Source organism: Notolabrus celidotus, chromosome 2, assembly GCF_009762535.1.
Source record: "Notolabrus celidotus isolate fNotCel1 chromosome 2, fNotCel1.pri, whole genome shotgun sequence".
In the NCBI taxonomy this organism is placed as follows: Eukaryota; Metazoa; Chordata; class Actinopteri; order Labriformes; family Labridae; genus Notolabrus; species Notolabrus celidotus.
The window spans coordinates 13027986-13046516 of NC_048273.1; the positions used below are offsets into that span (position 1 = coordinate 13027986).

Genomic DNA, 18531 nt, shown 5'->3' on the forward strand with positions numbered 1-18531 from the left:
TCATGTAATTAATTTAGTGCAGATTTGGTTGCACAATCTCAGTCCCTAGTCTAAGGTCATGGCAAAGATGTGATTAAAAATAAAAGAAGGAGCCTGACATTTTTTGTAACGGAGGAATTATGTAGAACCCGTATTCTAAGTATCTGCTATGGATACCTACTAAAAGGCATCTTCATCTGTTGTTTTATAGATCTGAAGAAGTAGAATGGTGAGTGGCTCAGTGTTTGCATCATCATAGGGCTGGGCGATAAAAACAAATGTTCAATAAAGTAGGGGGAGTCACTGTAGGGCACAACCAGACTTCATTGATGTCCAGTCTCTATGGCTCATTAGGGTACCATCATCTGCAATTCTGTATTCTTCCAACACAGGCATGATTAAAAAAAACTTTAATTTAAAAGCCTGTGTTGGTTTTGACCCATAATGGAGGACGGCGCACTTCTTGCTTCTCATCTGCATCATCCTCTCCTGTCTCAGCTACTCTCTCTTCACTCTCATCTTCTGAAAGGTCTGTCTGAATCTCCCTCAATGATTCTATTAAGAATCCTCCCACACTCTGTCATAGAGCTGTCTACTAAATACATGCGAAACAAACATGCAGTAAGTCCTGATGTGCTCCATAGTATACATGAATCAATTAGTTGTTTTTCCACTGCAATAAATGAGTTCAGCTCTGGAAACTCACTTAAAATGTTCCTTAAATATTAACTTACTAAAAAAAAATCAAAGTATAACATTGAAAAACATTTTAAATATGAATATCATGCCTACCTTTCACTTTTCCATAAAACTACTTGTCATAGCCACGCCCCCACACATGATATATCATTGGAAAGATTTAGTTGTCCTCTGTAAGGCACATCAGGACTCAATAGAGTCACATGTAAAGTATCAGAGGAATTAAGCAAAAAACAATGTGTACCACAGTGTACAAAAAAGGAATTGCTGGGTCTCAGGAGGTTAAATACACTTTCAGTCTGAGGGAGGAGGGTGAATAAATCTGATTATGCAAATTATGTCAACCTGAGAAAAACAAGAATCTACAAACTAAAACTTCATAAAAATCTCATCTTACACAAAATGCCTGCTTCCTGTTAGCACCATAGACTGTATAAATAATGGACGTAGTATCCGTGACGTCACCCATCTGTTCCTGAGCGCTGCTTTGAAGCCTATCGTCAGCGGCAGCCATATACGAAATGCGGAACTCAACAAGGCATAGTGTGATGTAAAGAGGCGGAGTTTGAGCCTCCCAGCCAACAGCTATGTGTTCCTGTCCGTGAGTCAAGTCAGTCATGTCCTTATTTGGGCAAAAACTCGAAATCTTAGTATCTTCTTAACCGTCACGTTAGAAGAAAATTCACCCCCCGTACAGTGTGTGCCGATAGAGAAATTAGCTTTCTAGAGCCAAGCCGTTTTTTTTTAACCAGGCTGTAAACATGTTTATTAATGCTGCAAAGATAGTCTTTTTTGAATGGGTGTGTAGGTGGTTTCCGGTGTTTCCGAAGCCAGCCTCAAGCGGATTCTCAATGAATTGCAGTTTATAACACTTCAGCAAGGGCTTCATGGCGCACTGTCAAAAAAGAGGGATTCAAGAAGTTTATCAGAGAACTAAATCCAGATACAAGCTAACAAACCATCTGGTTCCTCCAACTTTCACTCAGGAGCAAAAATCTGCCTTTAAATTTAAATGAAATAATTATTTCATATTCATCATGATAATTATCAATATCAACTGATATGAAAATTTTTTGTCAATATCGCCCAGCTCTACTTTTAGTTTTGGCTCATTGAGTCACTACATTTTCCTCCCCCCTCATCTTTTACCCTGAGAGGAGAGGAATACTCTCGTTTTTGATTGCAGGCCTTAGATAGACTTCCATATTGATTGTACGCTCCCTCGAAATGAACGCCCTTCACTTATTCACATTCTCACGAGCTCATGGTGTGAGTGTCCATCCACCTTTTATCACACAACAGGCCATCATAGCTCATATAGAGTGAATGGATAATGGGCTTCAGAGAGTGTTGCTCCTTTGCTGTGGGCTGAGCGGAGCGGCGAGTGCTGCAACAATGAGATCTTGTACACACATCCCTATTAGTCTTGATTGCATAGAAAATAATCCAAGCATATGCATGGACAACAGTTTTACATGGCTATGCCCTCTTGTTGCTAAGCAGCAGTGCATCCAGAGTACAAACCATTAGATTTATGATGCCGTCCATCTCTCCTGGGACCAGAGAAGCCACGTGTCTCTTGATGTGAAACGAGCAACCACGTCCGTTCCTAGTGATGTGCAGATCTGACAATGCAGCGTCCCAGGGGCTCACAGTCATTTTGTACCTGACACAGTTCACCGCCATGCTGTCACCACTAGAGCAATGTGCAGTCACTGTATCTACAGTCTTGCAGTAAAGTATGGTTTCTAAAGCTGATGCAAAACGAGCATGCACACATTCACACCCACACAGAGGCTGTCATCTCTGGAGGATAGATAGCCTTTGTGTCCAGGGATGGTACAGCAGGGCACATCTGTCCTTGTTGTGTACTAGAGCAGGGTGCATCTTTGGTTGCATACACTTGCTTTGCAAACACGGACCTGAAGGTTTGAGCTGCATTGGTGTTTCTTTGTTTATTGCATCTCTTACAGTCAACATCTAACAAAAGCATCCACACCTGCATTTGATCTTGTCTTAATAAAACTCACACGCTTGAATTGTTTGAACAAGCAGCAGCCTTACTGCTGACAGAGATGTGTAGAAAATGCTGCAAAGCAGTTTCATTTTCCTGCCTCTCTGCACTTCTTTTGATGCTTTGCTTTACAAACTTCAGCTTGAAGTGGGACTTTTTGTATACACTAGATTCCTTTGCAGAGTTATGACTATCTCCTAATGACTGTTCTACACTGTACGATTTTTACCGTCTTATAAGATTAACGCAAGTCACATTGCACGATGTGAAATTACTAGACTTTGTGTCCACACTGCGATGGAGCTATCAATGGCTATGTTTACATGAGACTTTTCCTCTTTAATTCAGAATAAAAATTAAATCCTCTTTAAAAAGATCAAAAATGACCTTGTAAACACCTTATTCCGAAGGAAAATGACCATTCCGAATTAAACTTAAATCCAAAGTAAGTGGCTGGTTTATTCTGATTTTAAATCCGAATTGAATAATTCCACGATCATGTAGACGTTCATTCCGCTTTGAATTAATTCCGGTCGCTCTGCGCATTCCCGTTCCCTTGTCCTGTCGCGATGACGCACATATTCCATGCTGGCGGGCACATATTCGAGCCGAGACAATTTATTTAATATGAGCCTTAGAAGAAATGTATATCATGAAAAGATTTGATGGACGGAAGCATCAAAATGTGGACCTTTTTAAAGCTGTAGTGTCCAAGTTAATCGCGGGACTTGTCACTTGTGTGGTCTTCCATGTTGTAAACAAAAATAAAAGAAGCAGGAACTGGAGTCTGTTTTCTTCTGGTAGACGTAAATACGTCACGCCCATCCCTGTCCAATCAGAACCCTTCCCAACCCCAAGACCTTAAGCGGAATTGAATAAAGACAATTAAATGTGTTTTCCATGTAAACCTCAATTTGGAATTACTATTTCCATGGAAACGCGAAGGAGAATACTTTAATTCCGAATTATTTAATTCTGAATAATTAATTCCGAATGGAAAAACATTTAACTGTGGCCATTAAAGCTTGACTACGACGCAGCGTTTTTCAGGCTCCAAACGCCGCTACATTCCGTCATTAGTGCCGACACCCTGCATTTGCGGTTGGGGCATTTACATGCCTCGAAAGGAAAAGAAACAAAAGAAAGAAAAGGAAAGTGTGGTCATGTTCGTGGCAAGGCCTTTGTTGCCATAATTCAACCAAAAGTTCCTCTTTGATGGAATCCCACGTATAACTTTTACGTCTTCGATTCTCCTCTATTTTAAAATTGGCGCCGATGATGGTGTCCGTCTGAGTGGACGCAGTGGTATTCAAGTCATTTCCTGGTGTGTTCCTATTGGTTTGTTCGCTGAAAGGCGTTGTAGAGGCAGAGAGTGACAGACACACTATGCAATGATTTCTCAAATTTTCTGACACTGCTTGATATTTATCGTAGCTCATCTTTGGTCGCAGACGGCTCTATCTTTCGCCTTTTCCCTTGTCAAACAGAGAGATGTACGACCACCAATTTTTAGCTACGACTTACGATTTTTTTCCACGATCTGAAATCTTGCGTCTGAGACGGCCAAAATCATACAGTGTAGATCGGCATAAGGGAAACAGTTATCTAGATATGCTGAAGTGTGTCTTAAATCATGACATTTAATGCCTATCAGAGGTCATTCCACAGATTTCTCCTCCTCCTCGTCTTCTCCCTTCCCTGTGTGACTTGTCTGTTGCCTCACTGTCTCTCTCCCTCTGTTATGCCACCTTAAGTCTCTCCAGGGGTGAAACCTGTGCCTTTTTCTCAATCGCAAACCGGTTTGAACCGGTTTTCAGGGAAGCATTTTGTGTCTCTCATGGAATCTTGGGATAGGGTCATGTGGAGCCGTGATGATGTCACTGGATTGGGAAGCCCTTGAGTCACTATTTCCCTATCAGACAAGATGGTGGCCGTTCATATGACCTAACCATCAATTGTGCTGCTTTTGTCCTATCTCACTCTTATGCATTGTGTAACTACAATTATTAACCGTGTATTCCAGGAAGTTTGCCTACATTGGATTGCTTGGTTTGATTGTTACTGACTCTGAGCAATTTTTCTGCTTAGTTATATTTATTTCCCACAACAATCTCAACGGTTTAGGTTTGCGTCTGCATCTTTAGAAATCACAGAGCCAATATCAGCAAATTTTGAGGATTATTCCTTCACATGTAAAGTCAAGTGGTTATCTGTGTTCAGATTAAACACAGTTTAGGCATTGCTTTTATTTTTTTGATCATTTATGCTCTGTATCATATCCTTTAATTTAATGTCCTGGTGTAGCAGGGAATAAAATGTTGATAGACATTGATATTTACAAAGGTGGGCTTGTGTGATAAGTCTTGCTCCATTTATACCTGTTTAAATGCCTATTCACTTATGTGATATTATAGATTTAAATACTGTGTTGACCCGAACATGAGACAAAATACATAGAAAAATAGTGTTATATTCAGGGTTATATAACATTATATATTCCAACATTATAACACTAGACAGTGTACATATCTGTTAAGTCAAAAAATCAATCATCAGACTTTATTTGTAAAGCGCTTTTCATACAATGACATTATAACACAAAGTGATGTACATGAAACAAATTAAAATAGAATAAATTAAAAAACATTCAAAAAATAAAAAGACCTTCCAACCCCAGCCCTGACCCCAAACACACCCCATAATCCTTAAGTTCAGAACATGATATATGCAAAAATAAATACATAAAAAAAAAAAAAAAATTTAAATAATAATAATAATAATAATAATAATGATGATGATGATGACAAAAAAGAGGAAAAAAAAGAAGTTGCTGATTGAACTGAGGAAACACTGTGATGATATATTGATGAGGAAACACTGTGATGATATATTGATGAAGAAACACTGTGATGATATATTGATGAAGAAACACTGGCGGTAACATAAGATGTTAAAACTCAACTCAGGAATTTAAACTCACCAAAATAAAATAAATGAATAAGATAACACTAAAATATTAAACCCCAAAAAAACAACCTCAGATGCTATACTTAAAGTGACTAAAATTTGAACTAGATAATAAACAAAAAAATAAAAATAAATAAATAAATAAATACATAAATAAATACATAAGTTCAATTAAAACTATACTAAGAATACAACTCAGTTAGAAGCGAGAATAAAAAGGTTGGTCTTGAGTTTGCTTTTAAAAATGTTTAACCATCTTGACTGTGACCTGCCGTCACTCACTGCTATAATGCCAGGGGGGTGACAGATGAGACAAGGTAAACAAAGTTGCTCAAAAGTAGGACAGGTTAACCAAAAACTAGGGCAGAGTTATGATGCTTTTTTAAGAAAACGGTTAGCAGTGCAGCACAAACACACAAAAATCAAACAGCCGAGACTTATGGAGACACAGGGTGTAATGTCCGAAGATGATGAGCCCGAAAAGAGCGTCATTAAACGGGCATGTGAGCCAGTTTCTGAAAAAACTGATCAAAGTTATACCCATTACCAGACCTTTCATCCATCGGGAGCCATATTGGAAATGTTGAACTCTGAGTGTGTGTACAGTGTGTGCTGATTTGAGAAATGAGCTCAACATGTTCATTGTTGCTGCAAAGATTGTATTTTTTGAATTGGTGTGTATTTGGTTTCCGTTTGGTTCTGCATGAGCTTCATATTTTGAGACTGGAGGTTACTGCCTGGGATCATCTTAAAATCTGTGTTGTCCTCTATTCAGGACAATACGGTAGTCAGATTTGGTGTAGCCTCCTCAGTCACTCTGTTGCCTGTGACGCCAAAGCAGCCTTTCAGGTCAGCATGGAGCTTTTACCTGGCACTGCTCTTGTCTAGTTTTACTGGGAACAATTTAAATTGAACTGAGACAATTACTGCTTTCAGTGTTCACTGCTACAGATGGAGCTCTTTGTTTACTGCAGAGACAGTAGGTCATAATTACAGCTCAGCCGGCGTAACAAACAAACAGTTTACACGAGATGTGACCTGGACCTTTTTTTCTTTTACAAGTTTACTTTTTGGTCTTTTGTGCTTTCATTGAGGGAGGACAGAATAGTGGTTGAAGTATGAAACATAAAGAGAGAGTGGGGGGTGACGTGGAAAATCTGCTTCAAGGGCTATAACCTCTGTACATGGGGCACATGAGTTAGACCAGACCTGAAGTCTGCAGTTTTTAATGTTTTTTGGTATCCTCTACTGGTGTGAGATAAGGAAGATACTTCTTTTTGAATTACAGTTTGAGTTTTATTCCCCTAATGTTGAACACCACATTCACTGTGGTGTCCTTTCAAACTTTGAAATAGAACAGTATTCCTTCTTCAATGCATTGTGTAGTGGTTACATACTTATTTTCAAAAGGCAGTATTAAGTCACTCAAAACTCAGGGGAACCAAAGCAGATATTCTTACACTTATGATCCAAATTTGTAAAAATCTTATGGCCCTGTCACACCTTGACTATTTAGCAAGCTTATTGGCGAGTACGCTGGCGTACATTGCATAAGTTATAGGCACGTTTTATATAAGTTAAGATCACGCTGAAGCACGCTGGTATACCTCGTAGTCAGAGTTTATGAAGAAGAAGAAGAAAGAAAGGTACTTTATTGATCTCCAGGGGGGAAATTCAATTTTCACTCATGCTATTATTTTGGACATGCTACACATACAGTTTTTTTGGTACATAGAAATGCACACACATGTAGTGAACATGCTTAGGGAGAGATGTCAGAGTGAGGATACGGCCAGCGCACCCAGGGCTGTTGGGGGTTCGATGCCTTGCTCAAGGGCACCTCGGCAGTGCCCAGGCAAGTGAACCAGCACCTCTCCAGCCACCAGTCCACTTGCCAAACTTCGTCCATACTGGGACTCGAACCGGCGACCCTTCTGTTCTTAAGCCAAGTCCCTATGGACTCAGCTACTGCCGCCCCCATGGTAGGCTTTTGTTACGTCGGGCAGTTTGGCCGATGATATTCCAGAATTCCAGCAATATAGAACAACTGTTGGATATACACTATGAAAGCCCTATCTGCTTAATAACTTACATTTACCAGCAATAAATCACTGAAAACACTGACACGGTAACCCAGAAAATCACATTTAAAATTTGAAACCAATCAATTAATAAATAATATGATCAAGCACTGGGAGTCAGCACGTCGATGCCAACCTGTAGCATTTAGAAAGAGGGGGAGAGAGACTGCATTGTAGCTCACAGACCAGCACACCTGGACTTTTATTTCTAAAAGTGCAGTTTGCATAATCCAGTTTACATGGACATTATAGAGCGCTTCATCATCTAATAAGCACTAACGTTTATGTCATGCAAGAAAGATGATTCAAACGAACACTGGTCAGTAATCATTTTGACATTTTAAGGTGGTTTGATTGATTCACAACGTGATAAGAAAACGCTCCACCTTAAAATGTCCGGCAGCTGTCATGTAGTTTTACTCTAACCTGAGCCTCCTCTGGTCCAGGGCCAACAGGCGTGACCTGCCATGTCTGTCCGGTGTCCTCCGTGCCCCTCTGCACCCAACTCTGCCCCGAATTTCCTGTGCAAGTAATGGGTGAATGTTTGGTAATGTCCTCTGCACACTGCGCTGAAGGGAATATTCCAAGTGCAAGCTATCAGTCCCCATTTTAAGTGTTGTGGAAGGTGGACATCACCTCATCATGCTAGGAGGCTAAACTTAAATAAACTCTTCATAAAGCATATGATCATAACCTCCTGTAAACTTGTCAAAGTAGGAGCTGTGGTTACACACATTTTTGCGTGTCAGTCTACAGTGGAGAAGCGTTCTCCTGATGTTTTTGAGCATTCAGGTCTGACTGTTTTCTCTGTGCCGCTGTCAATAAGTAAACGATACGTGTGGCGTTTGGGTGACACTCAAAAAAATCTGCTGCTTCACGGCACGGTCATGAATGAATGTTGGTATGTAAAAGTATAGACTCCAAATACTAGTCCACTTTTTCACGTGCAGTTTAAAGGGAAAACCCCTGGCTTAAATTATGAGCAATATGGTTTTTTATATTTGATAAAAAACATCAGGGTATGTCAGTGTTAGAGGCATTTTAATACGTTGGGAAAACGCTAGCTAAATGGTCAAGGTGTGACACTGTAGTGTTATTCTACCATAAGAGTACACCTTCATCTTTGTATCCACCTCACTGTCCAAACCTCCAACCTGTTGTTGTCTCTTCTGTAAATGCTTGCAACAGTTTCCAACTGTTTCTACCTTTCTCTCCCCAGGGTGAGAGCAGCCATGTCAGAGGAGGCGGTGCGTCAAACGCGAAGCCAGAAGCGTGCTCTGGAGAGGGACCACACGCCCGTCGATGAGTCCCCCGAAGACACGGACAGCAAACGGGTTAAGCTGGAGAAAGGCGACGCTGCAGGAGCTCCCCTGGACCTCGTGGGATCCGAAGCTGGCGTCAAGCTGAAGAGCGAGCAGGCGGTGAAGGTGGCAGCCAGCATCCTGAAAGCTGGGGAAGTGAAGGCCACCATCAAGGTGGAGGTGCAGACTGGAGACGAGCCGGTGGACATGAGCACATCAAAAGGGTAAGAGAAGGAAAAAACATCTCCGGTTGATGTTAAAACCGGGTTCTTTTTAACTTGTGACATTACTTTTGTCGTTCTCTGACGGCCGGAGAGCTTATTGTTCATAAAGAACAGATTGTTGTTGAGTTCACTTGACACTGAAAAAGTCATTAATTTGAAAAACAATGAAAGGAATACCATAAACACTGTACCTTAGGTCTCTTCCTGTATGCAGGGCCTCAGTATGGCATAGTCAGCCAACTTTGTCCACAATAAACCCTTTGTAAGTACTTCCAGCTGGACTAAATGCATGTTAATCTCCTTATTCACAAGTTTATATCGGCGAGGGCATCAAATGCAAAGAACAGTTCCCTACTGTCTTTCTAGTAGATTATGCCAAACTGATGGTGACCCGTAGTTTAGGCCGGGGTGTGAATAGAAAGTAGTTCTTTAAACACAAAGAGTTTTTCAGCTTTGTACAAGTTTGTTTGAAAACTTCTTCTTCTTTCGCTAATCATGTTGTTGGATGTCATCCTTGCACACACACTGCCTGCTTGTGCATGAAGACGTGTCACTTTGGTAGTTTCAGACTCACAAGTGGTCTGACGGCGCTCAAACAGGAAGTTGCCGTGTGGTTGTTCGACAGCCTGCCCCCATTTTGAAAAAGTTTGAGGCTCCTGAGGCCTGGGCTCCATTTTCTCCCACAGCAGCAGCAGCAGCACCTGAACTCTGCCTCACACTTCACACAAAATGAAGGCTATGTGTCACAAACTGGTTCCAACTGGCCGTTGCCATGGTTTCCACATTGGAAGGAGCAGTCGGAGGAAGGAGGGGCCAGGAGGGGTTGGTGGGTGTGTCACATGACCACGGAGAAATGCTTGATGTCATGTGACGTGTTTGGTAGAGCAATAAACACACAGAGTGATGTGATGGAACAGAGAGGTGATTACGCTGAGTGTGTGTTGGCTCTGATTGTGCTGTATCATGAGAGTCACCTTTGGCCCCCCGTTCCAACCTCGACACCCTGTTTGTTTGCTCATGCTCTGCAAGTTGATTCACTTTTCAAGATGGAGATCTCAGTCTGTGTGGGGCAACTTAGTAAATCTATCAACTGAAAAGCAACATGAGGACAAAGGAATGTGGGTAAAATGTGTCTGTGTGTAGAAAGTGTGTCAGTGAGAGGGAGCAGTATGACCTTCTCTTCCTCTGTACTTTGCATGAATCCATGTTTAAAAATACCTCCACGTTTAAATGCATCTTTTTCTAGGCCTGCCTCCTATTTATAGCTCATCTATTTACTTTACATAGAACGCATTACAGAGCTAAAAACAGCATTCAGCAAACGGCGTCGCATTCGGGACAGACAAATCCCTCTGCTTCTTATAACGACGGATTCAGCAATCCTATAGAAGGGTCAGCGTGAAGCCTGCGATTGCAGAAGCCGAGGCATGCAGAAACATTGGACCTTACGTAACCGAGCTGCTGTGTGTTGTGATGCTTGTGTAAGCTGTTCTCAATAGAGTGGTAGAAACCATCGCGAGCTAGTCCGAGTCCTTTTAAGAGGCCGAGTCAATCAAGGCGGCAGATCCCCAATAGGGTCGTGTCAGCAAACGGCAATGAGGCCTTTTGATTCGTCCGTCTTCATTCAGGGTGTTCTTGTGGGTCATATAGTAGTGTATGGAATGCACACAGCTCAAGAGGAAATGCGCTGCTGGTTCAGACCTCGGCTGTGTTAGGAGAGTAATCCCTCCCAGAATAGCAGTATGTTGAGAGTGCACTGTGTTACACATCTCTGCAGATTTGAATGAATCGCACACAGCGAGCACTTTCAGGAAGTATCACTTCAATGTTTGAACGAGGTATGATCGTGTTGTCAGCAGCTGCGTGAAGTAAGATCTGACAGTCAATGTTAGGAGCAGTAATCGCTGAGTCTGCTCAAATCCTCATCTCATGACGGCTTGTATAAACAACACGGTTATTGTCATATAGTTGACCTTGTTGAACCGAGCATGTGGTGTCTGTTGAGGGGAGCTGTGAGGCAGCTGCTGCTAGGACGGAGAGGTTAGCAGAGAAACGTGTCAGAAGACAGGCCATACAAAAGGATGAAGAGTGTGAAGAAGTGCGTCAGCGAGTATGCAGGAGTATAAAAGATGAACAACTAAGTAAGGGTGGGGGATGGGTGTGTGAAGTAGTGACTGAGTGAGTGATTGACTGAGAGAGAGAGTGTACACAATAGGTTGGCTCCTGGCCATGCATTCCCCTCCCCCTCACTGTCACCCTCTCTTCAGTGTCTCCAGCGGACCTCCGCTCTGCTCAGCTTGTGACTCTGGTGTCGGCAGCTGGGAGGGAGGGGAGAGCTGAGGCCCAGGCTGTGTCGTTCAGGCTAGGCCATAGGCCTCGCCACGGAGGTAGAGGGGAGGGGTGAGGCCCTGTCTGGGTGGTAAACTGGGCCTAAGCTTGAATCCCTGGAGCACTCAACAGCGCCTGAACAATTATATAACATAACTGTAAGAGTGCGTGCGTAACTCCACAGTATGACCCAGACCTTTACCTCTCACCGTCCTAAATAACCCCATCCTACAGCCCTTCTTTTAACACTCTGACTTTCATTTTGTAAACGCCCCGACCCTCAGGACTGCACAGGATCCTCACTATGACACAGGCACATTTCTTCCTCCAGTCGTCCACGTATAGTCAAATCATAACCACCCTCTGTTCCTTATCTCCACCCCCTCCAGACTGATGCATCTGCAGCTTGCCACTAGTCGCCTTTGTTCTCCTAAGTCCTTTAGGAAAAGCCACTTAACATTCTATCAAGAGCTTTGAGCTTTTACTCCTATAAAAAATAGAAATGGAGTTAATTGGAGCTCTCTTTGCATGTTGTTTGAGACTGAGTGTGTGGTCCTGAAGAGAGCAGGGGGTCTTTTAGTTACCTGTTACCTCTCGCAGGATACAATGGGTTGTTGTTGCAATCTTCCCCTGCCGCCATTACTCCATTATTGATCTCTTGGTTCCTGTCTTCTTGTGTGTCCCAGAGCGCATTTGTACTACAGCAGGGTAAAGGAAATCCTCAATTCTGTGCTGCCATCTACTGGATGCAGGACAAACATACACGTTAGTTGTGGCCGTTTGTAGCTTTGGTACTCTGGACTTTAAAGGAATGCAGTTCTTCATCATAAAAGCGAACTGATATAACAAATTTTTCTTAAATGTGTTTTCTTCTTCTTTTTCTCCTCTCAGTGACATCAAGAAAGAGCGGCAGCCGCCATCGCCTGATGACGTCATTGTGTTGTCAGACAATGAGCCATCCAGTCCTCTAATGAATGGCCACTGCTTCACCAAGACTGACACAGATAAACTCATGGTAGGAGTCCACATTCTCACTCAGTGTGTTTTGGAAAACAATCATTTTTAAACTAGTCTGACATATTTTCAGATTGTACCTGTCAGTCCCTTAAGTCTTCTTTTTATTCATCATTGCGTGTACAGAAGAGTTCACCCGAGGAGAGGGAGCGCATCATCAAACAGCTGAAGGAGGAACTGAGACTCCAAGAGGCCAAGCTGGTGCTGCTCAAGAAGCTACGACAGAGTCAGATTCAGAAGGAGAGCACTGTGCAGAAGGTAAAAACACAAAGAGCTGTAAATTCAGGAAATTGAGATTTCCTCTGAAGTGTTTCCAAGTTCCTATTTTCAAAGGGATCTCAGTTATTCTTTGATTTTCTTGATGATTCCAGCCAAACTTAACATTGTATGTCTTAAAAGTACATCAGATTTCAGAGACTAATGCCAAACTCTGTTCATTTCTAGTCCACGGGCTCAGTGGCCACTCCTCCTCCTCTAGTGAGAGGCAGCATCACATCAGGCAAAGGAACCCTCCAGGTAATAGCAACATCGTATTTGAGTCATCTGCTGAAATGTGTATTGTTTGATTGAACTGCATTATAAAGTGAGTGCAAATCAAATGTCTGATGTTATAAGGCTTCACAGTGTCGTTTGCATTCTCATGTGTTTACAGGTAACAGGTCGAAGCTCAGGCACGGTGATTCCTCCCCCCTTGGTGCGAGGTGGTCAACATATACCGTCCAAACACAACTCTCAGATTGTCATGCCTCCGCTGGTCAGAGGGGCCCAGGTAATTGTGAGGAACTTATACTTTCTTGAATGATAAGTCATTATGTTAGCCCACATTTCACGAAGTACACTGATGAAGAGCTCTCTCACCATCTTCTTTCTCCTCTCTTTGTTTTATCTTTATGCTTCGATGATGGCTGCCCCTGTGTGCATGCTTCTATCAGCCTATTGCGATGACTCCTCAGCAGATAGCCAGTCTACGCCAGCAACAGCAGCAGCACAGTGGGTCAGGGCCCCCCCCACTGCTATTGGCCCCCAGGGCTTCTGTGCCCAATGTCCAGGTCCAGGGCCAGAGGATCATTCAGCAGGGACTCATTCGGGTGGCTAATGTGGCCAACAGTAATGTCATGGTCAACATCCCTCAGGTAAGTAGGACACAGGAAGGAAGCTTATGAAAGCTCCTTTTCACTTCCTGTTTTGTTCTATTGTTCTAAGAATAATTTCCTGATGTGTCATCGCTGACATGTTTTCTCTTGTATTTTCATCCAGGCTTCTCCAACCGGCCTTAAAGGCTCTTCAGTGTCACCCAACAGTATTAATGATTCCCCTGCCAGCCGGCAGGCAGCTGCTAAGCTTGCACTGCGTAAGCAGCTGGAGAAGACGCTGCTGGAGATCCCTCCACCTAAACCTCCTGCCCCTGAGTTCAACTTCCTGCCTTCGGCTGCCAATAATGAGTTCATTTACCTGTTGGGTTTGGAGGAGGTGGTGCAAAAGCTTCTGGAGATGCATGGCAGGGGTGTGTAGACCTTTGCCTTCGTTAAGCTAGTTTTGGGATCTTCTGATTGATGGTTGATTCAATAGTAAAATAAACATGTTCACAACTTGATAACTAAAGCACTGATTTGTCTTCCAGGTAATCTGGGTCCAGCTGCTGCCATGGCCAGCTCCATTCCCAAAGAGCCGCACACCTGTGCCCAGTGTAAGACAGACTTCACCTCCCGCTGGAGAAAAGAGAAGGCTGGGACCATCCTCTGTGACCAGTGCATGTCGTCCAATCAGAAGAAGGCCCTGAAGGCTGAGCACACCAGCCGGCTGAAGGCAGCCTTTGTTAAGGCACTTCAACAGGAGCAGGAGATAGAGCAGCGTATCCTCCAGCAGGCGGCCTCCTCTTCATCTCTCTCTAAAACCACCTCATCTTCCTCAATGTCCAAGAGTGAGATGCTGTCCCATCAGTACAAGCATGTCAGCGCCATGCAGCATAGATCTGTGTCTGCCCACCACTCCAGCATAAAACAGGTTAGCACTGCCTCTGCTTTTCTCAATGATTGGACACAACTGTGCTTTAAAAAAATACCTGCATGTTAATGAACACCTGTACGAACACTCAGCACGGCTCCCCTTCACTTTACAGAATCAGCTGTCTCACAGCCTCCAGGCTGCGGTGAGCTCTCGTGGTCTGGCCCACGCATACACTTCCTCTTCGCAGCTGCAGAGCGCGGTGACAGCAGCGGCGCTGGGCAGCAGGGCAGGTAAGCATGCTGCAGCGCGTCCGCTGCAACATGGAGGAAAGGTCAGCGCCGGCGGCAGTAACCAGGGCAACATGGCTGCCTGGAGGAAGCAGAGCGCGGGCAACACAGGTAGATAAACATGAGGAGGTCAGGCCGAGAATGCACCTTACATCCTTTTTCTTTCCTCACTTTTAAAGTTGAACCCTTTATTCTGCTGTCATTGCTATATCTGTCTTTCGATTTTCTGAAGCTATCCGTTTTTATAAAGCCATCTTTGAGTTCTTCTGTAGCATTTCATTGTTAAAAATGTCCTTCAGTGATTGCAGTTCTTTGTAGGACTGTGACTTTCTCATCCTGCCTCTGTGCCATCTTCCTCTATTATCTTTGCCTTTCCAATCCAAGCTTTGTAATTAATGTGACTCAGAATAATCTTAAGTCAATTGACCCTGGATGTATTTATCTCCTTACAGGTGTGACTATGGCCTACGTGAACCCCAGCTTGTCAGCTCATAAGACCAGCTCTGCCGTGGAGCGTCAGCGAGAGTACCTGCTGGACATGATTCCCTCTCGTTCTATCTCCCAAGCAGCCAACACGTGGAAATAATGCAATCCTACTCCCTACTGACATCATAACCATTATCCCCTCCTAATATCAATAACAGCCATTCTCATTATCATTCTAATTCTTTCTATGGACCCTTTCTCTGGCCAAAATGGTGCAGGGGAGAATCAGCCTAGTTTTGTGTTGGATACAAGCTTTCCCTCTCTTCTTCCTCAGATATTTCTGCTCCCATCTTTCTTACTTGATTCCTTCATCCCAGGTCGGGGGTTGAGCTGCGACAGCTCGGGCTCTTGGGATACAAAGGAGTATGTCGATTAGAATTCGGGTACCTTTTGGGTGGGGGAGGTCTGGGTTTTACACGGGCGAGTACAATTTCACAAACTTCTCCAGCAACGTTGCCTCTGCCTCCTCCCTGTGTATTGGTTGAACCTGGCAGTTGCAGCTAAGGAAACTTCTCTTGAGCGCCCCTGCCTCTGGATTCAGGCGGGGAAACTGTAATAATCATTCAAACTAAAAGATATTCGCCTTACGTCCTACCCCTCTCCGGTCTGAGCCAGTCGGACTCAGGCCCCACGTGGTGGCCGAACAGAACTTCACTGAAGAACTCATCACAGGGATTGTGGTTGAGCTTCGAGGACCATCCACGAAATAATAACTGCTTCAGCTTTGCAAAAACGAATAAAACACAAAAAAAGGACTGTAAAAAAAACGATCTCTATCTGCACACAGACTGCCTCTTCTCTCTAACCCACAGCGTGTCTAGCAGAGAAGTGGATGTGTGTTGGATTCTTTTGTATGGCTGAATGTTAGGATTTTTGTCTTTTCTTCTATAAGTCATATACTGTGTTTGGAATATTGTGCTCCCTGATACTTTGGAAGTGGCCTGTTGTCCAGGTCTGAATTTACAGGCTAATGTTACTGTTGAGGTGGTTTTACATCTGCTGGGTTCCATGTTGTGGCCTACTTTTAAACACGTTGTTTTTCTAAGATGAAGTGGAAGAAATAAAGATTAAGGTTTCACTGATTAATGTAAAAACATGGAGCATATGTTTGGAGAACTATTCTTATTGAATATTGTAAAAAGAAAAACCTTCCAAAGAACTAGTGGAGCCCAAATGGAATCCCTTCTGCTAGAAGGTTTCTAGTTTATTTGAACCCTCTCTGGATTGAAACATGAAGTCATGCTAAACTGAGGGGGTGTAAGGAATGTCATATTTTGACATTGTTTTTGCTTTTAGTCATAGGTTGTGGTGCATTATTTTTCTTCTATAGACAAACTGTCTCTGGGTTTATTTATAGGGTCATGTTAGTAAAGATATATGCTTCTGCCCTAAGTTTGAATGGATCTCCACTTAAAATGATTTGTTTTCTCTTGTGTGTCCAGTGGCTCCCACTCACCTTTTACGATTGGTCGAAGAGAAGCTGGACAGCTTTCAGAATGTAGTTATGCAAAAACCCCTATAGCAACAAATGACATGAACTTCTTAGTCTTTAACATTAAGGTGTGTATGATCTATGTCCGGTCCTTGAATTGAGCTAACTATGCCTTTCACATGAGATCTAGTGCATTTTTATCAGGTTGCAGCAGCACAGGATAAGCTAGTGAACACAACCTGTCCTACATTGAACGGTAAAATTCCTTTGTAACCATGTGCTGTTTTCTTTAATTTCAGTCGCTGAGGTGGTCCAGTTTCTTCAATTCACACAGAAAAAGCTAATTACTGATATTTTGTGCCCTATTGGGAAAATAATGTATGGTTGAATTTGAGGAACATTTTTAAAAAGTGGTAACAGGCTGACCACCCCAGCAGCAATTTAAAAATCCACTATGTGTCCATCTTTACGTCGTCTTCACATGAAAACAGCAGTGGTTATTATCGTATTATGTCATTACAAACCTGGAGTCTTGCTGCCCTGTTGGATTTCGTTGGCTGCACTCTTTAGCTCATCCATGTCAGATTTCATTTTGAAAGATGGCACACTGCATTAGCTGACTGGGCATCAGTTGATCCCTCCATACTGGGGTATCATCAGCAGCATATATTAGGGTTTCTTAGGACGGTGCAGCGATAGCAAATGTCCATCGCTGACAGAAATACTAGCATACAAAGTTTAATTTAAATTGCTCCATATGAAGTAATTGTGTCTCAAAGTAGCATCAGAAATCAAACAGGTTGTCTGTACATTCCTGACAGGCAGATGGTAGATGTCACATCTTATGGATTCAACGTAAGCGATCCGGAATGAGCCCATCATTTAGTGCCCTGCTAAGTGTAGCCCTGTGCTGTCCTGACTACTGCCTGCTGCTGCTACTGTTAGACAACATTATCACCATTCCGTTTGTTTTGGGCCGAAGCTCTGCTGAATGCAGTGTAGCCCAAATGGAAAAGAAAAAACAATGTATGAGAAATATTTGTTTTATTTTGGATTTTTTTCTGCTCTATCAAATAATAATAAAACTAATTTTAACCCTTATTTTGTGGCTGACTCGCCTTTTTATTCAAGAGATTCAAGCTGGTGATTAGCTGATTTCATATTGTTGTTTTGGCTTTTCTAATGTGGTGGTTTGGAGGGGAGTTTTGAATTTAAAAAAAAAAATTATTTTATCACCTTGAAACTATAATGTCCTATCATTTTTTAACTTGCAGAGTACCAAGATAACCTCAGATTTCCCCTGATGGATTAGAAAATGAGTAGACTACGTTTGATAATGACCGAGACAACACACTCTTTCCTAAGCAAGCACTTCATGCAAGGAAATTATTCTTTTTACCAAGCAGAACCCTAGAGCGTTAAATTGACTTTCAGGTGGATGGCCATCTGTCCCAGCTGGAATGAAAATAATTCAATCAGAGACACTCTATTATGCATGCACTTAAAGCCGGTAGACTGAAATCACACTTGTTGGCTAAAAGCACAAAGCGGTAAGTCTTTAACACAAGCGTCTTGGTGGGGGGAAAAGTGGGACTGACTGACTAGGGCCCAAGTGGGGAGGGGGGCCCTTAATGGGCATGGAATAAAATGTGTTTTCTACTACGCTCCTCTTTTGTTTTGTTATAATAATGCCCCCATGTTGTTATTCAACAAGTCACTTGGCTTCAAATAATCTTGTATAAAGAGGTGGGCAGTCAATATTGTGCAGTTAC

General features: G+C 42.7%; 1 protein-coding gene across 5 annotated transcripts in view; it reads left to right on the top strand.

Moving 5' to 3' along the window:
• gatad2ab (GATA zinc finger domain containing 2Ab) overlaps positions 1-17860 on the top strand; it is a 37284-nt gene extending 19424 nt beyond the window's left edge. For 3 of the 5 annotated variants that reach the window (XM_034704227.1, XM_034704211.1, XM_034704234.1), the window contains exons 2-11: positions 8960-9265; positions 12485-12608; positions 12734-12865; positions 13052-13123; positions 13260-13382; positions 13540-13740; positions 13865-14111; positions 14229-14611; positions 14727-14952; positions 15294-17860. In XM_034704227.1, the coding sequence (XP_034560118.1) occupies positions 8973-9265; positions 12485-12608; positions 12734-12865; positions 13052-13123; positions 13260-13382; positions 13540-13740; positions 13865-14111; positions 14229-14611; positions 14727-14952; positions 15294-15427 (1935 nt within the window). In that variant the 5' untranslated portion in view covers positions 8960-8972 and the 3' untranslated portion in view covers positions 15428-17860. The remainder of the gene's footprint in view (positions 1-8959; positions 9266-12484; positions 12609-12733; positions 12866-13051; positions 13124-13259; positions 13383-13539; positions 13741-13864; positions 14112-14228; positions 14612-14726; positions 14953-15293) is intronic. The other 2 variants (XM_034704219.1, XM_034704239.1) reach the window with 1 other exon arrangement.
• Positions 17861-18531: the final 671 nt, after the last annotated feature.